Below are 21,287 nucleotides of genomic sequence, written 5' to 3'. Positions count from 1 at the left end.
TTTTTTTCTTCAATTAACCTGTTGTATTCCCTTTACTAAGAAGTAGTTATCCAAAAGTTGATAGGTTAGATTTTTTCTCAATTTTACTTCAGGTAAATTCTTTGAAGAATTTTGTAAAATTTTATATTCCAAAATCTCTCAAGGATTAAAATCTCAGGTGATGTTTCTTTTTTATTCCTTTCTTTTCTTCTTCTATCAAAAGAAGCAGACATTTACTAGAGATACAATGCATAAGAAGGTAATAGAATCAGAGATTATGAAGCACATATCCAATGGTTTTATCCTTTTTTTCTTGCTTGATTTAATTTTTTAAATTTTTATATCTTTTTAAAGTTTTATTTATTTATTTTGAGAAAGAGAGAGTGTGAGTAGGAGAGGCGCAGAGAGAGAGGATACAGAGGGAATCCCAAGCAGGCTCCGCACTGTCAGCACAGAGCCAGATATGGGGCTTGATCCCCTGAATAGTGAGATTATGACCTGAGCTGAAATCACAAGTCAGGCGTTTACCTGACTGAGCCACCCAGGAGCCCCTCTTCCTTGATTTTAGAACAATGTCCTTATTATGCTCTAAAAGTCCCTCCTGGTTAAAAACTATATTGTTACATTAGTAAAGACACAGATTTCAAGTGTTCAGAGTGAGAAGAGAAGTACTTAGTATCATTGATCAGCTCCTTCTTTTATTAGAAAACATTCTCAGTCAAGTACCTCTGCCCATCTAACTTGATTTTAAAAGGGAATCATTATCATAGCATAGGAAGGAAAATTTATTTGCTCTTTTTCTATTGATGAAGCTATAAATTATTGAGTTTGGGGTTTGCTGTACTCTGGCAAGTTGGCAAAAGTTCATTTTGTTGTTTCCTTTGGAAGTTTTTTTCTACCAACCTGTCAGCCATTAGTTTCCAGTTTAGTACTTGTTGGAATATGTTTTTAATATAAGTTCAGAAACAGAGACAGATATTCAAATTAAAAACCCTTTCAATCATGTAGGCGTCCAAATGATGGCTCTACTGCTTAAGAGTAGTGTGGCATGGACCAAGCCAATCTTTGTGCCCATTTTCTTTCTCTATAAAATGGATATAATAATGGTACCTAATGCATTAAGTTATTTTGAGGATTAAATTAATTAAAATATGCAAAATGCTTAGAATATTGCTAAGCAGATTGTAGGGAAAAGAAAAAGAAAAAAAAACCAAACCTTTCCTTTACCTTCCTAGGTTCTCTGATTAGCAAATTAGACTGACAAAAGACCAATTAATGAGAGAAACCAATTAAAAAGACCAATTAATAATGAGAGAAAACCAAATAGACTTTATTAAGATGTGAAGTACACATGCACAAAAGAGAAACTCTTTTGTGCTGAATAACTCAAAAGAGTGTTTAGAACTTGAGCTTATATAGAATCTTCACAAAGATTAATATATTTGTAGAGAAGTGGAAAGACCCCCAGATAAAAGGGTTTTAGGCTTCCAAGGACAGCAAGCTATATAGGAAGGTAAATAAGGAGAGGGAACCAGTAGATGACAAGGGTTGTTTTACCAAGGTTTGTTATGCACATTCCTCTTAGTGCTGTCTCTGGGCTGGTAAGAGTCTAGATTCATCTCCAGTAATTAAGAGTTGGGAGAAGATAGAGAGCTTTTCTGTCTATGGTTTCTCAATTATTTTCAGCTCAAAATAATTCTTATTCCAAAGTGGCATGTTTCGGGGTGGTATATTCTGATCCCCTATAATCTTGTAAATGCTCAACAAATATTAGCAATTGCTATTATTACTGTTATTGATTTATGTAATCAAATTTATCCCATATCTCTTTGTCTACCTGTTGTTGACAACAGGAAACTCTGTTTCTCAAATTCTGCCTAAGGACAGGTAAGTATCCTGAGTAAGTATCAATGAGTAACAATGGAGTGTGATCAATGCTATGATAAAACCATTAGCCACATGCCATAGTTACACCAAGAAGAAATCAACAAAGTTTGCCTTGGGTTATGGGGAAAACATGAGTAGTTGGGCCCCTCTCTGAAATTCATCAAATTCATATTCTAGTTCATCCAGACCATAAGAAACCTATCCCTTCATTAAGACCTCTGATGTCAGTAGCTGTATCTCTTCCCATACTCCAAGTCAGAAAATATAAAACTTTTATTCATTAATTTACTATCATCCTTTAAAAATTACAAATATAAAAGAATCTGTGTTTTTATTAGTTTACCAATGGACCAATGTACATTTTCCATAATAGTTGAAAATAAAGTTAAGCAACACATTTTCACACACATGTATATGTGTTTGCGTGTGTGTGTGTCACCCCTATTTGGCTGTCTGATTATTCTGACCTGCATACAAGTTTTAAAGTAATCTTTCCTCTTTCAAATATATTTACTGAAAGAAAAAAATGCAGCACTAGGGAAGTAGAGTGGTATAACAAAAGTGAATGGGTATCATTTTTGATAGTTAAAGGTATGGTCAAATATAAAAAGGCAGATGGTATAATTGGCAAAGACTCTTGCATGGGATGATATATATCTTGGAGATTATATATATAATTTCCAAGGCCCTTACAGTAGCTTTTCTCTTGTTCCTTGAAAGTTCCATATGGATGAACTCCGAACTCTTTCCTGGGCAGGAGAAGTCATCTGGTGATCCCACAGCTCTGTGATACCAAGGACAAAGTCAGATGACAATTAAGGGGAGTTGGGGGGAGATATGCCCAAGGAAGAAAAATCCAGAAATGTCAAGCAACAGTGTACCATTTATAAAGGATTTATGGGTATATCAGGCACTAGTTAAGCACTTTACATGTTTTGGCACATTTAATTATTATAAAAATTCAAGATTATAAGTAATATATCCTATTTTCCCATTGAAGAAGAGGAGTTTCAGGGAAGGAAAATGCATTTAATGAGCTAGAGATCCTGGCACTAGGAAGTAGTGGTAATGGGTCAAGAAGCTTAGTGTTGTGGGAATGAGCATGGGTTTTAGACTCAGATGGACATGATTTCGATATTGACCATTTAGTATTTCTTTCAGAGTTTTCCATTTCTCCTCATTGTTGTAATTACTTTTTAGATGTGATTCATAGTTTCTTTTCAAACCTTAATCTTTTTCAGTTATCCTTTCTCTCTCACTAAGGCAAAGATCAAAGTGGGTCCTTTACAGCACTGAGAATGTAAACTTAGGTATCCAGGTGAACCTCACACCACACAACCAAATAGGATGATGATAAGTAGTATAATTAGAATTTCTATAAAGAAAGTTGTATTTTGATGAAGCAAGTATAATGTAAGTTAAGATTTGGGGAAATGGAAAGAAGAGTGTAGTGATTTGAGAATAGATAGCAAGACAGGCTCCTATGGAAATGTTCTACAGCCTATAAATGATGTGTAGTTCTCTATTTTCACATAATTACTTTGGTGTACATCAAACAGTGTAATCAGCTCTTTATCTATTAGAACATAATACATTTGTTTAGTTGCATTATCTTTTGTTCTTACTGATTTGTGGTACTAATAAATTTAGTATTTTACAATATAACAAGAAGATTACTACTCAATTATATGATTTAGGAGGAGACATAAAATTTAGACTTTTTTCTTCCTAGTCCAGTGTTGGACAGATTACATACCCATCTCTCTCTTTCTCTGTATGCATATTTATATGTATATGTGTATATATACATATATTTATAAATATATATCAAAATCTATATACATATTTAACTTTATATATGCATATATTTAAATATACACACATATGTGTATGTATACACATACCTAAAAAATGTATGGACAAGTGATAAATATGTAAATAGCAATAATGAAAAAGAAATGAATCCAAAACACTATCAGGCATAAGATCTTTTTGTGAATTGATACTTTATGTGGTAATAAAACCACAGGAGGGCAAAACTGGTATGGTTTATCTTCAAAGTGTTCATTTATTCAAAGCTGTTCAATGGTAGCAATAACAATTGTTATCATTGAACCTCATCTACATTTGGAGAGGGAATAACAATTTTCAAATCTCGTTGAAAAGGAAAAGCAAAGTTGAGCTGGTTGTATGAAATCTCTTTTTAAAAATGTAATATCAAAATTTTACAAGATTAAGACTATATATGATTAAAAATATTCAATGATGAGTATATCTATATCACAATTATTTGATTTACTTTAAGGATTTAAATATCATTTTTTTTTGCTTTTTTCATGGGTTTACCTGTCTTTGGGTTCAGCTGTTAAATAATCTTCATTATTTATGTATTTATTTATTTATTTATTTATTTATTTAAGACAGAGACAGAGCATGAGCAGGGGAGGGATAGAAAGAGAGGGAGACACAGAATCTGAAGCAGGCTCCAGGCTCTGAGCTGTCAGCACAGAGCCCAACGGGGGACTCTAACTCACAAACCACGAGATTGTGACCTGAGCCAAAGTCGGACACTTAACCAACTGAGCCACCCTAGGTACCCCCTTCATCATTTTTAATAGATACAGAAGAGTTAGTGTTGAAGCTAATTACTGACTGCAAGTTCCCAGCATGTTTTGTTCTGATAAATAATTTTCTTTTTACTTTGCAATAAGTAATTTGAGTTTCATAGTCAATTTTTGAAGGATTTTTAAAGGATAAAAATATCTGAAATTTCAGTTAAAAATTAAAATTGAAATAAAATTAGATATGTACTTGTTTGAAATTTATATCCTCTTCCAATTATTTCTCAAATTAGCAGAAATTATATGCATATATTTACATTTATATTCCATTGGATTTTTGTAAGTTTTTCTAAAATAATGGAGAAAAAAGTATATCTATAGTATAGTTTAACTTCAAGCTAGTAGCCATTATAGTAGTTGTTGCTAGTTCATCATAAAAATATATTCCTTGGAAAATATTGACATATAACTCTAATTATATAAGGTGAAGAATTTTATCAAATGTAATTAATGATGGAAAATAAAATAATATTAAGTTACATAATAGGCTATGATGTCCATTCAAATTTTTATCAGTCTGTCACTCTTCAATATCTTTACAGTTTAGACAAATGATCTCCAACATCTCTAAATTGTCTCTTTATGAGGAAAGAAAGACAAAATATACAGAATTATTAGAAATTTATTTTCCAGGGGCACTTGGGTGGCTCGGTCAGTTAAGCATCCAACTCTGAATTTCGGCTCAGATCCTGATCTCAAGGTTCATAAGACTGAGCCCCACATCCAGCTCTGTGCCAACAGCACAGATCCTGCTTTGGATTCTCTCTCTCTCTCTCTCTCTCTCTCTCTCTCTCTCTCTCTCTCGTGCATACACTCTCTCCCTCTCAAAATAAATACAAACATATAAAAAGAAATTTATTTTTCATTTTAAGGTCTTTTGAGCAAGAAAAACTGGTAGAATTCTTTAACTTCAGAGTTTACTTTGTTTTCAATGTTAGCCACATATGCAGAAGACAAGAGCTCTGAAACTATTCACTCTTTACTACTTTAAAACTCAAAAATCCTTTCAAAATTGAGACCACTTTTCTAATTATTCCATATCCCACATAGTCCTTGGTACTTCATAAATACTTCATGAATGAGCTCTCAAGGTAATTTCTTTTCTTTGATCTCTGTCATCTTCTAATTTAAAATTCTTCCTAGATTTTCTTAGGTATTATGAAATTAGTATGATTGTTACCATGTTCTTTCCCCTGTTTCTATTGAAATGTAGATTTTCTTGGATCTGTTTTTTTTAAGTGCTAAAAATACTAAAATTCTATAACCTAATCATCATGTATGACTTAATCATATTGTGTAATATATAAAATTGAACAATCCTCTTACAGATTGCCCAACATTTCCATACTTAAAAATTTTTTTTAATTTATTTTGAGAGACAGGGAGAATGCATGCACATGCATGAAAGGGGAGGGGCAGAGAGAGAGAGAAAGAATGAGAGAATCACAAGCAGACTCCACACTCAGCATAGAGCCCAACGCAGGGAACTCAATCTCAGGATCTGTGATATAACCTGAGTTGAAATCAAGAGTCTGTTGTTTAACCAACTGAGCCACACAGGTACCCTCATTTACATACTTTAGACACATTCTACTACTAATGATCTTTGCCTTTGTATGGCTCAGAATTCACTTCATGATGTTTCAGCATATTGGATTAATGTATCTCTCAGAACATTTATTAAGTATGGAAAAAGTTTCAACATGATTCATATACAATGTCCACTGCAAAGAACCAATTACTTTTTTTCCTATTTTCAGCCACAGTTCCAATGAGTTCAGTTAAGAATTGCGTATATACATTTTTGCATATATTAAGTATTAGGATTTAAGAAAGAAGGTGGATATAGATTAATGTAACTGAACTCACCGAATAAATTCAATTATTTCAAAAACTAGTTATTTCAGGTAGTGAAAAAAGAGTTAATATCTGTGAAATAGTTATTTAAGAAAAAGCATAAATTCTAATTGTTTTCTTTAAATATAATTTAATTGATTAATAACAAATTGGACTATTGCTTAAACAAATAGAGGCTCACAGTCTAGAGCCCCTAGTAAAGGAGAAATTTAGAAATTATTCAGTTAATTAAAATTCATAAACAGGAAAAATAGGGAATTTAGATTATACAATTTAGAAGGGAGTACTGGAGTTGACTCTACATTAAATAGCAAAACCAAATAATTATGACTTTCTCCCTTCATTGTGATAGCTTGGTTTATACATCCATTGATTGCTTCAAGACACCTATGTGTTATTACCAGGAGAATGGACTAAATATTCTTAAATGAGGGAAGGTCTACAAATAAGAGTCTAAGTAATAACAGATCTCTTTTATTTGGGGCCCCAAGACAGCCACCAAATCATTGTCAACCAAGCACTTCAAGTCATGACCACCTGTCTATGAGAATTGGAACTCAAAATGATACCTATTTGCCTTCCTACTTAAAAAAATTTGTTTAATGTTTATTTATTTTTGAGAAAAAGAGTGCAAGTGGGAGAGGGGCAGAGAAAGAGGGAGACACAGAATCTGAAGCAGGATCCAGGCTCTGAGCTATCAACACAGAGCCCAACACGGGGCTTGAACCCATGAACCATGAGGTCATGACCTGAGCCAAAGTCGGACGCTTATCCAATTGAGCCACCCAGGCACCCCTGCTTTCCTACTTTTTAAGAGTAAAGGTTTGATTACATACTGCCTAAAAGGTATATATCCTTTCATCTGATATAAAGCAGAACCAGTCAATGATCAAGTGATTGAAAAGCAATTTATTTTAACTGAAATGTTTATCACAATCTTTTGATATAGGACAAAGCACTTTTTTTTTTGAGTATTGTTCTAAGAGTTGAAATTCTAAATTTACGTTCTCATTGAAGCCACACTAAGGATGCATCACCTAAGATTTCCAGTTTGTCTCCTCATCTTTGAGCAGGAACTGGGCACTTGTAAAACAATCTGAGTACAGATTATTTTTTTCCTCCATTGTCATTATTCTTCCCGTTCCCTCATTAATTTTTTTAGTTATCTGTCCACATATAATCCAACATTTTCATTTTATCAGTTAATACTTGTGAGTCTTTCCTTTCCAATGCATTCATTGGAAGAAACCTGTTTGGAAATAAAACAAGACCTCTTAGTAAATGTAAACTCACTGGAAGGAATTTTTAAGAATGTATGGGTATCACCGAAAAGACTTAAGTAAGGGAATAGGAAAAATGCAGACGCCTCTAAGGTATCTTCAGACCCATTGCAGCTGAGTTTCTTCATCAGTTTTAAAATTGTCTCAGGTTATTCTTATACACATTCACTTTGATAACTGCAGCTGGAATATTATAGAGCACTTGTTAACTTTTAATATAAAGGGGTTGGGGTGCCTGGGTGGCGCAGTCGGTTAAGCGTCCGACTTCAGCCAGGTCACGATCTCGCGGTCCGTGAGTTCGAGCCCCGCGTCAGGCTCTGGGCTGATGGCTCGGAGCCTGGAGCCTGTTTCCGATTCTGTGTCTCCCTCTCTCTCTGCCCCTCCCCCGTTCATGCTCTGTCTCTCTCTGTCCCAAAAATAAATAAAAGTTGAAAAAAAAAAGTTTTTAATATAAAGGGGCAAATGCTGTGCAGTAGAGCAGCAATCTAGAGGATAATTCCAAGAGAATTCTATTGGAATATACTTTCCCTTTCCATCACTAGTGTAATAGATATTTGTTGGGTTAATGTTTTAAAACTTATTACTGCTGCAGGGCATCTGGGTGGCTCAGTCAGTTGAATGTCCAACTCTTGATTTTGGCACAGGTCATTATCTCACTTTCATGAGATTGAGCCCCACGTGGGGTTCTGTGTTGGACATGGAGCATGCCTAAGATTCTCTCTTTCTCTTCCTCTGCCCCTCATCTATCTGCTCATGTGTGTGCGTGCTCTCTCTCTCTCTCTAAAAAAAAATAAAAATGTAAAAAAAAAAATTATTACTGCCTAATATCAGAACTTCCTTCCTATATGAGAGGAATTCCCTATGAGGTTGGTAAGAAGCAAGGCTAATCTCCCCCCAACAGAAGGTGAATGGATCCAGATATTTTGTTCCTGAGCTAGGGGACAGCCATGTGACCTAAGTCAGCCAATTGGATGATCTCTCCTGGGTCCTTAAATCTTAAATAAATGAGGCAACCATGACTAAGAGTGAAAATGAGTGCATCTTCTTTTTGAGTTTCCTAAGCAAATAGATATTTCTACTATTTATTCACAATCTGTATTTATTTTTTACAGTCAACTTCAACATAATAAAATTGCCTATGCAGTACTTACATTTTGAAAACAATTAATAGGACTGAAAAATTAGGTGATTTTAGTTTTCTTTAAGTTTGCATAGTAGATTGTATATGGATTGATTTGTTTACAAATACAAACCACAGCATTTTATTTCCTTATACTAGCAAAAATAGTTACATATAGTAATACTCCAGTAAATTGTGAACAAATTTACTCTGCTAAGGAACAACAGCAGAGTTCCTTTAAAACATTATTTTTGTCACATTTTTAGTAAGTTAATATGTGTAACAATTCCATAAAATATGAAAGGTAATCCTTCTAGTTTTTGAGAGAAATTTTACATTAAAACATTCATTCCTTCATTACATACCTCCAACCTTTGTGATCAATGTTCATAGCTTCAATTGGTCACTCAGTCTGTACTTAGCTTTCCTTCTAGCTAAAGTTAAACACTTTAATGTTCTGTTAATTTCTAAGTGTTCAAATCATCTCAAATAAAATACTTGTTATTCAAGGAAAACCATGCATTTTTAACCTCAAGGTGATTATTTTCACACTTCAACTAAATAAACTATCTAAATTTTCAGGTAAAAAGATATAAAGGAAAATGTGTTTTTAATAACTATATAATTAATAAGTATTGTATATCTGCATACATTTGATGGAAAGTAGCATAAATCCCTACACAAAGTAGTAAAGTATCTTGACTCACATAATTGAAAGTCAAGAGGAAAAGCAAATTTTAGGTTGGTTGATTCATCATCTCCGTCATATGACCAGGGAATACATTTCTGTCTTCCAGTTCTACTTCCATGGTATCATATTAAAGCTGACTTTCCTCCTGTTGGAAAAAAGGGATGTACCATTTGCAGATTTCATATCCATAACCTGTCCTATTCAAAAGCAGAAAAGGGATTAAGTTTCAATGGTTCTCTCAAAAATCCAGAAACTACGGCTCTTAGAATCCTGCAGAAAGTCTCCTTTCAAATATAACTGCCAACGTATGCCCACTGTTGAAATAATCCATTTGATTAAGGAATTACCTTATGCTGACTTGATTAGGACTGTGTTATCTAAATCAATATTATGACGACTAGAATAAGATGTATCAAATTAAACTGATACTATTAGGATCTACTTCTGGAGATTTTCCCACAAACCATAAGATGTATGGTGAACATTGCACAGAATATTTACAGAATTTGTACTATATGCCCATATGACATAGAGAAACAAGATACACAAAAACATTTATAACAAAGCAATGTTTTTCTCACAGTCTAATATACATATACATATGTATAAAATAAAGTGAAAAGTTTTGTAAAATATGAAATGAAATAATTTCATACCATATAATATTCTAAATGCGTTATATAGACAATATGTGAAAATAATAATTTATTCATTATGTGCTTAGCTTTTGACATGGACTATGAACTCTTCTCTATCCCTGAGCACCTAACACAGCAACTTACTCATATTAGATGTTTAATAAGGGCTGTTGAGTAGAATAAGCCAAAAGATCAATATTGGCTCAATTACTCACTTTGTTTAAATAGACACAACCTAAATTATAAACTTTTACCTTTAGAATGAACTTTTCAAAACAAATAGTTCACATCCTTTTCATTACTGGATTAAAAAAAACAAATGAAGAAAAACCTGAATTAGTTATTTTGTTTGGTTTTGTAGCCTCAGCCTTGCTGTTTACTAAAAGTAATGAGGGTAAGGAAAGAATAATGGAGGAAGGGAAAATGTAAATATTTGGAGCATAGATTAAAGGAAATGTATTGTTATGTTAATTGTCAAGTGCCTTTGGGGTAATCAAATGAAATTGTCTTTGGAAGGTAACAGATCACACCTGCTAATGATAGAAACTCAAATACTAAGAGAAAATGAGTTCCAAGTAAGTTAAGAAAGAAAAGTCATCTAAACATTGAGGTCTAAGTCATACATCCAGGTGAAGGTAAGATGGAGAGAAAAAAACAATGGTGAAATAAAACCAAGAAAGTAATTACATGAGTGTGGGGAAAAGTGGTCAACTGTATCACCATCTTCTCCAAATTCTGAAACGTGCTAAGGACTGTGTTAATCTTTGATTTCTGGGCCCACTTTTGATTTAATGGGAAATTTTTGAGTGCAGAAATAGAATTTTTCTTCATTGATAAACCATCAACCACTGCTCCACTCAAGGGCATCTTCCTTGATTATCTTAAAAGATAGCCTCTTCTCAGGGAACTTCCCCTGAGAAATACTATAGTTGGATGGACTGAGAAGTCCTGAGACATAGAATACAGTAGTTAAGTGTTTCTGTTCTCTGCTCTCTTTTATATGTAATTGTAGTGCAAACAGATGATCCACATTAAAACAAAACAAAACAAAACCCAGTATGCTATAACGATTAACTTATTTTTTGGTTTAATGGAAAAAAAAATCTCACCTGATACTCCTAACAGATTTTAAAACTTCAAATGAATGAACACAGATATCCTAACTTTGTAACGCACACGTCATGAGGATTGTTTGGCATGATTTTTCAAGTGTCTACCAAATTCAGCTAGTCACTTAAAGAACTGTCAAACCTACAGCATAGGTTGTACTCTGTCAATGCTGTTAAGAGGGAATAGAGAACTGATTCCTGTATTAACTTTTTCCTTCCCACAGGGAAGAAATACACTACAAATCATATCGATCATTTATTTCTCCATTAAAAGTCACCCCAAAATTTAGCAGCTTAAAACAACCATTTATTTTGTGTGTAATTCTTCAGTATGGCCATCTAGGCTGGACTGAGCCTGGGTGATTCTTCTCATCTGGGCTAGGCTGTGTACCTCTCGGCTGTTTACATATATATAGCCGGTGCTTCTGTGGCCAACTTGGATGGAGACAAGCTAGAATAGGAAGGGCTCACTCAGCTAAACAGATCCTCTCTGCTCCATGTGTTCTCTTTTTTTCCAGCATGCTAACAGGATTGTTCACATGGTGGTTTGTCAGGGTTCCAAAGAGAGAGAGAGAGAGAGAGAGAGAGCATGCAAGATCTTCTGAGGCATAGGCTCACCACATATGCCACATTCTATTGGTCCAAGCAAATATTAAAGCCAAACCAGAATCAATAGGCAGGAAAATAGACTCCACTTCCTGATGGATTGGGGCTACATTCAAATTTGACGAGGCCTGCATAGAGGGAGGAGAATAATTACAGGCATTTTTGTAAACCATCTACCACACATGTTATTTCAATCTCAATTGTCCGCAGAGTGAGTTTATGGCTTGACTATATCAGCAATGGTCTTAGTTCTCATTCTGCTTTTGTAAGTATAGACCAAATTCAGATTTAGTTGAAAAGATAATTTGTACTATAAGTATTGCAGCCATGTATTTTGTGAATTCTCATGGACATAGTATCCAAGTCAAATGATCTTTCCTAATGTTGATGTAAATACAACAATCCACTGTTAACTATGGAGTACAGTTAGTATAATCCTTAAAAAGAATTAGCCACAGTTGTAAAAACTGAGCTGGCCTTTTGTCTCTGCAGGCAGCATGTACTTCCAATCAATTTTGAAAGACATGGTTTCTTATTTACTGTGATCTCATTTAGGAGTTTCTCAACATGAAGTATAATGAATGTTAATTCAGATTTAGGATGGGTGGCATCCTGCACCCATTTATGAATATAGGAAGGAACATTTGAAAGAGAGTCATCATTTCCATCATTAATTTTCTAATTCACACGCAGGGAAATGACTCATGAATACTTTAGCTCCCTTTGTTTCAAATTTCATTTTCTTCAGTTTTCCTTTGCCTTAGCTGAATGGAAAAGATTTGTCAGTTGAGTAAAGATGCTTCATCTCCTTCACTGATGCTTGCAGGAGTTATTAATTAGGTTTCTGAGTTTGGCACTGCTCTTTCCTGGTCACCGTGATGTGTCATTGAAACAGACCCATTAAAATGAATGATGTGTGTTGTAATTTCATTAGTGTCATCAATAATGTATTACACTTTCCTTTTAGTAGTCTCTTTGTGTTGTGTGTGGGTCAGGATGACTGTATCAATTACATTTATAAGATCCAAATTGTTACAGATGAGGGAAGATAGGCATGAGGGTGGAATTAATGTTATTTTAAACATGATAACTATGAAAATGATTTCAATTAAATAATATTTTAATTAGGTCTGATGTCTCTACATGCCATACTGAGATACATGTTGTGTGTATGCAAATAAGATGGTGATTTATTGAATTAATAGCACAGTCCATTCTCTCTACAAGGAAATTTTCAGAATTGGCCTAAAGGAGGTGTGTATAAGAGCAAGAGTGATTCATTAAGGGATATAATTTCTTGTCGTCGTAAAGGGTAGACTTTTGACATGAAAACTCTTCAAGTGTATTTTCTTTCTTTCTATCCTATTTTCCTGCTAGAAATGTGCCTTTGACTGGCTATTTGCCAATTCCCAGTCTTCCCTAAGCTGAAAAATATGACCCATCATTGAGAAAGCAAGACATAGTTAAGTTCTCTGATATAGTATGTATCGTTGAAATCTTTTAACTCCATTTAACTGAGGTTCAATGCTGGTGACATAAATGGGAATACAAAGAGCTTTTGACTTAGAAGTTTCCATCAAAAGCACTGATCTAATTTGAAATATTTCCAAAGGCAAGAATCATTTTCGTATTAAAAAATGTTACAGTAATTTTGTCCCCCAGGGATGATCCTAGGGAACTTAGAGTTAATGATTGAATATGTAAGAAAGTTCTTAGAACTAAGAAAGATATGGAAAAGTATGTGATGAAATGTAAAAACATGGCTGGGTTTTGATTTTTGTCTTCCATTAAAATATTAAAACTAAAATACTATGATGGTACTTTTTTGAAAAAGGGCTCCAAATATAGAAATTTATTTTATGTAAGCAGGAAGCTAAATGGTACACATTTAGTACACAAAAGAAAAATAGAAAAAGATGAACTACTTCTGGAAATCAGCACGAGAAATTATTCTTCTCATGAAAATTTAAAGAAGATATTTTTGTTATTCTTAATCTGTTTATGAGATAAAACAATCTATCCAGGTAAAAAAAAAATTTCTGTTATAATAAAGATCAACTAACTTAAGTTATATAAATAGCTCCCCAAAATGAAAGTTTTACATTATGATGAAAGAATCCTGTTTACTTACCTTCAAGTAGAATCTCAGTATCTGTAGTTTTATGCTGATTTGTATCCAATTTGGGTAGAAACGGATATGAGTGTTTATCTTACATAATAGCTTGCCACAGCTTACTACTTGAATCATGTAGCATATGGAAAATGTGTTTAGCTCCTTGTGGAATTTTGCAAACCAAAAAGGGTCCATTTCTATTCACATGGCTTGTTTACAGTCATTATAAACGTATTTTACTGTGTTGCTTACTACTTAGGAAAAACGAATGTTGGCACACTGTAGACTCCATTGCACTGGTCTTTAAGAAGTATATGTATTGCTTTCCAGTTTAAAAAACAAAAAACAGTAATTATATTTCTTGTGCTTTAGACCTAAACATTCTTTTAAGGATGTGTTTTTATTCTTCTCCATTATCACTTTTCTAGATATTTTATAGTGGTTATGGCTAAAGTTGTACATATATATATTAGAGGCTGTGCTCATGTTTAAATGAATTGTCATTGAGGGATTCATCTTGTAACCTTTATGAGCATGTTTTATTAATATCTTATCATTAAATTTAATATTAATAGTATTTAACATTTAATAACCATAGAATGTATATGTAGGAATGTATTTGGTGCCAGTGAGTTTTGAAAATGTGGAAAGGTCATTATACAGAACCAAAAGTATTAAACATGCTCCCCATAATATATTAATTGCACTCGTTCAACTCATTTATGAGGCAGTTCTGGATAACAAAGATTATATTTTTGTTTGTCAGCATGCTTAGCAATATGCCTTCCAGGAATGGAAGTGTTTTTGGTACAGCTTTTGAAAATATCTATTGCACTCTTAAATTCTGAAAACACATTTGCCATGAAATGATTTATAATTAAACAGAAAATTGATAAAGTGGAAGGAGAGAATTTAAAATTGTAAATATTGTGATAGATGATTAAATATTTGTATTATACTAATTTAGTAATTCTTATTGGTAAAGCAGTATAATTTATGTCTAAAGAAATAATTTTTAAATGATTGAATAATTAAAATATATTTGAACTGTTTTTATCCTCAAAAGATCTTAATTTTTAAATCATTTTCCTTTATCACATATATGTGTGTGTGTGTGTGTGTGTATTTATTTGTTTCAATGGCTCACTATGAATTTAAATATGTTTCACAGGTATCTTGACTCTAAAAACCCACACTTTTTTAAAAAATGGCAATTGATGGGCACCCGGATGGCCCAGTAGGTTAAGCATCTGATTCTTGATCTCCGCTCAGGTCATGATCTCAGGATTTGTGAGTTCAAGCCCCATGTTGGGCTCCTTTCTGAGCTCAAAGGCTGCTTAGGATTTTTTTTCTCCCTCTCTCTGACCCTCCCCTGACCTCTCTCTCTCTCTCTCTCTCTCAAAATAAATAAATAAAGTTTAACAAAAAAAAAAGCAACTTAGAAAGAGTATGTAAAAATGAAAAAAGTAATTTTTGTATAGGTTGTGCCATGTAGGAGAATACATGTGACTATCTGAGGCTGTTTTATCTCCATTTGGAAAAAGGCCATGGTTGTATCAAGGTTCCTCTGTATTACTTGGTTTCTTTTATTTACATCCCTTGAGTGATGTAAAACTAATAAAACTAATATTTAGGGAAATTGTCATTAGGTATTTCACTAATTCTAACTACTTTAAGTTATTTTGATATAATCAAAACTTTTACAAGTCGAAGCATGTATGAATGGATTCTGTATGTATGTACATGTATAATTGCTTGCATGATTGTGTTAGCATGGTTGAATGGTTTCTTCTGACAATCTCTTTCATTTTATGAATACTATGGGAATGGCAGAAGGGAAATCTCTGTTACAAAGAGTGTTCTAATTCTGGAAATAGATCCAAATTTTTCTCAGAGTACAGCTTATGGCCAGAGAATTGCACAGGACCCACTGGCCACTCCATTTGGAAGATATTTTTTTCCTCCCATATTCAGGGACTATATGTTTCTTAATACAAATTTATACCTGAATTCAAGAATATCTGGAATCTAGAAAGTACCTTTCTTTCACTGCTCTATTTAATTCATACAATACCAAGTTTACTCATAGGCACAAAATTCAAGGATTTTGGATTGCATTGTTAGGGATAGTTCTCACTTTGAATGATCTGTTTTGAAAAATTCATTCAAATAGGCTCTTCCGTTTAAGGATCTTCTGCCCCACTGCCACACAATATGTAGTTATTGTCAGCTTAAAATTTTCTACAAATACAGAAATTTAAGACAGTTTTATTCTTAAATAGTTAATACTTAAAATGCAAATTAAACTGGATTGATGTAATTTATACCAATATTATTGAGGATCTACTAAGTTCCTATCACTATCCTAAGCCGATAAAAATTTAAGTAAATTAAATGACCATGACTGAAGATCTTTTGTGTTCACAACACTAAATCAGACCTGATAAAAAACATATTTCCCAACCCTGATGTGGAAAGCAAGGATGTCATAGCATATCCTTGAAATATAGGGTGCAGGGTCCCACGGCAGAGAATAGACACTGAAAAGGTGGGGAAGTCAATATTATCAGAGACGACTTGGACACACAAGGAAAAAAAGATGATCTGCAGGGTTCTGGCATGAAGGGTCGTGTAGATTCGATACACCACAGAGTGCAATGTGAGAAGTTCAGGAGAGGCTGAGGTACAGGAATTTTGATGAGACAGGAACCAATAATCCAGAACTCTGTATAAATGGACGTTAGTGCTAGGGAAAGTATAAACTAATTAAATCTGTACTGTGGCCCTCACTTTGTCTCTCAAAATTAACTATCAGTGTGTAACTCACAGCAGTGTCCCCTTTCATGTGGACTAAGTGCTTCTCCAGACTTTATATTACAATGTGATCATTTGAAAATCAAATCTACCTTTCGCTGTTTGTGTTTTTTTTTTTATTTATTTTTTATTTTTTTTTTTTATGCCTGGAAGCAAAAGTGTGATTACTTAGCCTGGTATGGAAGGGCCTCTAGGGTGGCCAGACCTTGCTGTCCAGCTCTTCTCCTAAAGATGCCGACTCTGACCTTGAACACTGGTCATACAGAAACACCGGCATTGATCCACTGGGCGTACCAAGCTGTTTTTTAAGTGTGTACCTTTGTGTATGCCATCCCTCCTGCATAGGGTGCTGTCTCTGCTTTCTACCATGTTGTAACTGTTGATTCAACATGAAATTCAAATATTCTCTATTATGAACGTTTTTCTGACCTTTTTCCACGGTAATCCTTCATCTTGTATCACTACCCCTTCTATTTCTAATCTGACAATTAGACAACTGTATTTTAATTATTTATATCTGCCTCTCTTATTTGACTATGGAATTTCAGCTACTTTGGACTGGGAGTAAGTCAAATGATCTAATAATCCACAGTTTTCTGCCAAAATGCATCTCTTTATATCTGTCAATGATAAAAGGGACCACTTGAGATTTGCCCAAGGCCAAATTCTTCTTCCTAAGAAATTTGAATACACTTCAGGGCAACATTGTATTATATACCCCACACTTATGAGAAGATAGTATTATAAATATCAAATATACACAAAAAAAGAGAAAATAGTATAACACATCCCGTTATCCATTTTCAACATTATTAACTAATGGTTATGCTTATCCCCCTCTATACTATCTATGGCTCTAGTCTCCTTTTTCCCCTCAAATATTTCTAAGCAAAATCTTAGACATGATAACCTTTTGTTTGGAAATATTGCTATATCTATTTCTAAAAAATAAGGACACTTTTTGAAAGCATTCTGATGATGCCATCATTACACCTAAAATATTAACAATTCCTTAATATTAACAAATCTTCTATTAGTATTTAATTATGTACTGCTTCTTATTTTTTAAACACTTTGGGTAAAAACCTAGGAGAGTCTACTTTATGACTGGTTGACAGGTTTCTTTTGTTCTAAAGCAATATTCTCAATCAGGGGAAATTTTGCCCTGTAAGGGATAATTTTGGCAGTCCAGAGACATTTTTGGTTTTCACAGCTGCCATGGGCTGAAGGTTTGTATCCTCTCAAAATATAGGGGTTAAACACTTAACCCCAGTGCGATGGTGTTTGTAGGTGGGGCCTTTGGGAGCTGATTACATTAGATTAGTTCATGCAGGAGGCCTTCCTGATGGGGCAAATGTCCTTATAAAAAAGAGAAGACACAGGATGTCTATGTGTACATGCACGAAGGAAGGCCAGATGAGAATGTAAACAGGAAGAGGACTCTAGCCAAGAACCCGACCATGCTGGCACCTCCATCTCAGACTTAAAGCCTCAGAATCATGATAGATAAATAAACCTTTGTTATTCAAGCCACTCAGTGTATGATATTCCATTACAGCAGCCCAGACTGATGGAGGCAAGTAAAAGATAGTGGTACTGGTATCTAGTGGGCAGAGACCGGGGATACTGCTAACCATCCTGCCATGCACAGGACAGCTGCACAATAAAGAATGATCCAGCCCCAGATGTCAATAGCGCAGGAATGAGGTTTAGTCCAGAGGTTTTTCTGTCACCTATTTTTTTATTGCAGTTTGCTTATTGAATATACTGGATCATTTGTCCTATAGAGTTCTCCACCATTTGTATTTGCTAATGACACATTGTCATATCATTTAACATATTTCTCTGTCTCTCTTGTATTTATTAGCGATTAGATTTAGAAGCTTCATCAGATTCAGATTTTTTTTTTAGCAAAACTCCTTTATTTTGTTTCATAGATAGTACTGTACATTGCCATGAGGGAGCTATATAATGTCTAATTATCCCTCATCACTGTGGGAAATTTGATCGTCTATATCCATTAATTCATTAGCAGTTGGAGACAATATTGTATTTTTATAATTTCTTCATTTACAGCAAATGTCACTGTTTCTTGGAAATTTTTATTATGATGTTTGATATGAAAATAGCATTGTGCATGAAGCATTTACACATTCTGTATTTGTTTTTAGAAATATCCTGTACCACCTTGATGGGAAGACAAGCCAGTTTTCAATACTCCTGGAGGCTTGGGAGCACTGCAAGTTACTTTCATCAAATGAGACCATTCAGGAAGCCCTGTCAGAGGTGTTGAACAGCATTAATTCAGCTCAGGTTTACTTTAAAGCAGGACTTGATGTGTTCGACAGTGTCTTGGTTGGAAAGAACTGAGAAAACTCTCAGCATTTTAAGAAGTTTGTTTACAATTCCTCAAGCAAAAGCTCTAACCTAACCAGATTTTCTGACATTGAAGACTTTCCCCCCAATGACTTTTTTACAATTCCAAAGCTATTATTACGTTGTATTTTTAAATGTACATATAAAAGAGCATTTTGCACATTTAATATTTTCTTATATCTACATCTCTGAATATGTAAAAGCAAGTTATTGAAATAATACCTAAGGTTTATCTATTAAAAAGAAATCTGCTGTATTTTTATATATATGAAATATTTGGGGGGCAAAGTTCCAAGAAGTTCTGGACAATCTTCAATTCTAGGGATAAACCATGTAGGAACAGAAGTTATTCCCTATGATACAGCTATTAATGACCTAGTTTCTGTAATAGAAATGGAAAGTTGATATGGTTTCAGATTAACTTCACTAATAAGTATTCAATATGAAGAATTCAAGTATTCCGACTGAATGATTGGTCGACCAAAACCACTTTGAATGTTTCTATTTTATGAAATGAAGTGCCTGTTCATAATACAACTAGATGTAGTAATACACTGGTTATGAAATTGTATTTTTTTAAGTATTAATGAAAAAAAGAGCCATAAACATTCCAGGGGAAAATCTCAAAGTAGCTGCACAGAGCAATTTAAATGCAAATTTTTTCCTAACAACTTATAAGGTGACTAGCTTTGAAACCCCTAATTTGCCTCAGTTGATTTTGTAAAAATTACAGGAGTGATATATGTCTTATGAGGGAGAAAATATTTCTTATTTCTTCTTCTGTTCGTTCTGTAGGAAGCACTGAAACCTAGCTACTCTGAAATGAAAGCATTTTGCATTGTTCTTCCTACCTGTATCTCTTCTGAAACTCCTTCCTGGAAGGCAGTTTTAACAGAATACCATGTAATTTCCACAGGAAAGTAGCAAAGTTTTCTTTGAAAACCCCAACTATCTTAAAAAGCACCAAACTGCTGTTTCTGCCACTGACACAAAGGACTCACAATGAAAGAAATAGCTGTTTGATCAATGAAAAACTTCTTAATTCTGTGAAGAAACTTTTGATATTTTTCCTTCTTTATCCTTCATTGTGACTAAGATGCAAAAGTAGAAAATATTCATGCTTCTAATTTTATGCAGAAAATACAGTGTTACTACAAGAGTGTGTCTTTCCCACACTTCGATTCTTCTCTCATGTGGAAAATGAAGTTTTTCATGTTGACACTGTCATGGAATGGCCCTAGCATCCACTATTCCCCAAAAGCCTACAATTCTTTCTATTGGATGACAGTTTAAACTGTGAGCTTCTCTTTAGAAATGTTCTTCTGGTATTGAATAAAGCGATGCCCCCTAGGAAGCATATCCTCAGCATATTTTATGTGAACTGTCTGTACCTAACACTGCACTCAAACACACTTCCCATTTAGATACAAGACAGAACAAGATTCCAGACAATGCTTGTATGTCTAAATGACAGACATTTAGATACATTCCAGACAATGCTTGTATGTCTAAGTCTCCGATGTTTATGGATAAGCATAAACCTACTCTTCATTTCAAAGAAAGCGACAGTTGAGGGGAAAGAATTAATCAGTATTGATTAATTGATTTCTAGGGGTCAGCTGTTGCTATCATAAGTAATGTGTATAAGCTCAAGGCAAAGAGGAGAATTGATGTAATTAGCTAGATAATTCAAGCAGAAATCCATTTTCATATGAATTGCCTGTGTGACCATATTTTTAAATGACAAATGAAACTACCTTACAATGGTTTTTTTTTTTTTTAACCAATGTACTTGCTTGAAAATATTTCTCATGTTGAAGAGTATCTACAGGGAAAGGTTCCAAGGAGCAGTCACCCGTGAGCCTCAGCATCAGCTCCCTGTCTTGCTCCACAGAAATTAGCAGCAGAACAGAGGTGAGAAGACACAGACATGTTTGGGGCCCAAAAAGAGAGTGTTGATACCAAAGGGTCTCCAATATTTTAACCAAACTTCGGTGTATTCATTCCAGTTCTTCATTTGGAGTTGAAGTTACTTTAAAACAACATTTTGGAGTTGGCGCTGAGTTTAAAACAAACAAAAACAAATATTACTTTTGTAGTTTATCATTTAATTTCTCAATGTTTATCCATTTTTTGAGTTAGACATGGCATCAGTGAGGGAGGGGCAGAGAGAGAGGGAGACACAGAATCCGAAGC

The 21,287-nt window shown here is 34.0% G+C and overlaps 1 protein-coding gene across 14 annotated transcripts in view; it reads left to right on the top strand.

Moving 5' to 3' along the window:
• The window catches only part of NAALADL2 (N-acetylated alpha-linked acidic dipeptidase like 2), a 1,340,454-nt gene extending 1,320,004 nt beyond the window's left edge, over positions 1-20,450 (top strand). For all 14 annotated transcript variants that reach the window (XM_023260390.2, XM_023260391.2, XM_045036390.1 and 11 more), the window contains one exon: positions 18,887-20,450. In XM_023260390.2, the coding sequence (XP_023116158.1) occupies positions 18,887-19,085 (199 nt within the window). In that variant the 3' untranslated portion in view covers positions 19,086-20,450. The remainder of the gene's footprint in view (positions 1-18,886) is intronic.
• Positions 20,451-21,287: the final 837 nt, after the last annotated feature.

Source organism: Felis catus, chromosome C2 (assembly GCF_018350175.1).
Source record: "Felis catus isolate Fca126 chromosome C2, F.catus_Fca126_mat1.0, whole genome shotgun sequence".
Lineage (NCBI taxonomy): Eukaryota > Metazoa > Chordata > Mammalia > Carnivora > Felidae > Felis > Felis catus.
This window is presented reverse-complemented; position numbering and strand designations above follow the sequence as displayed.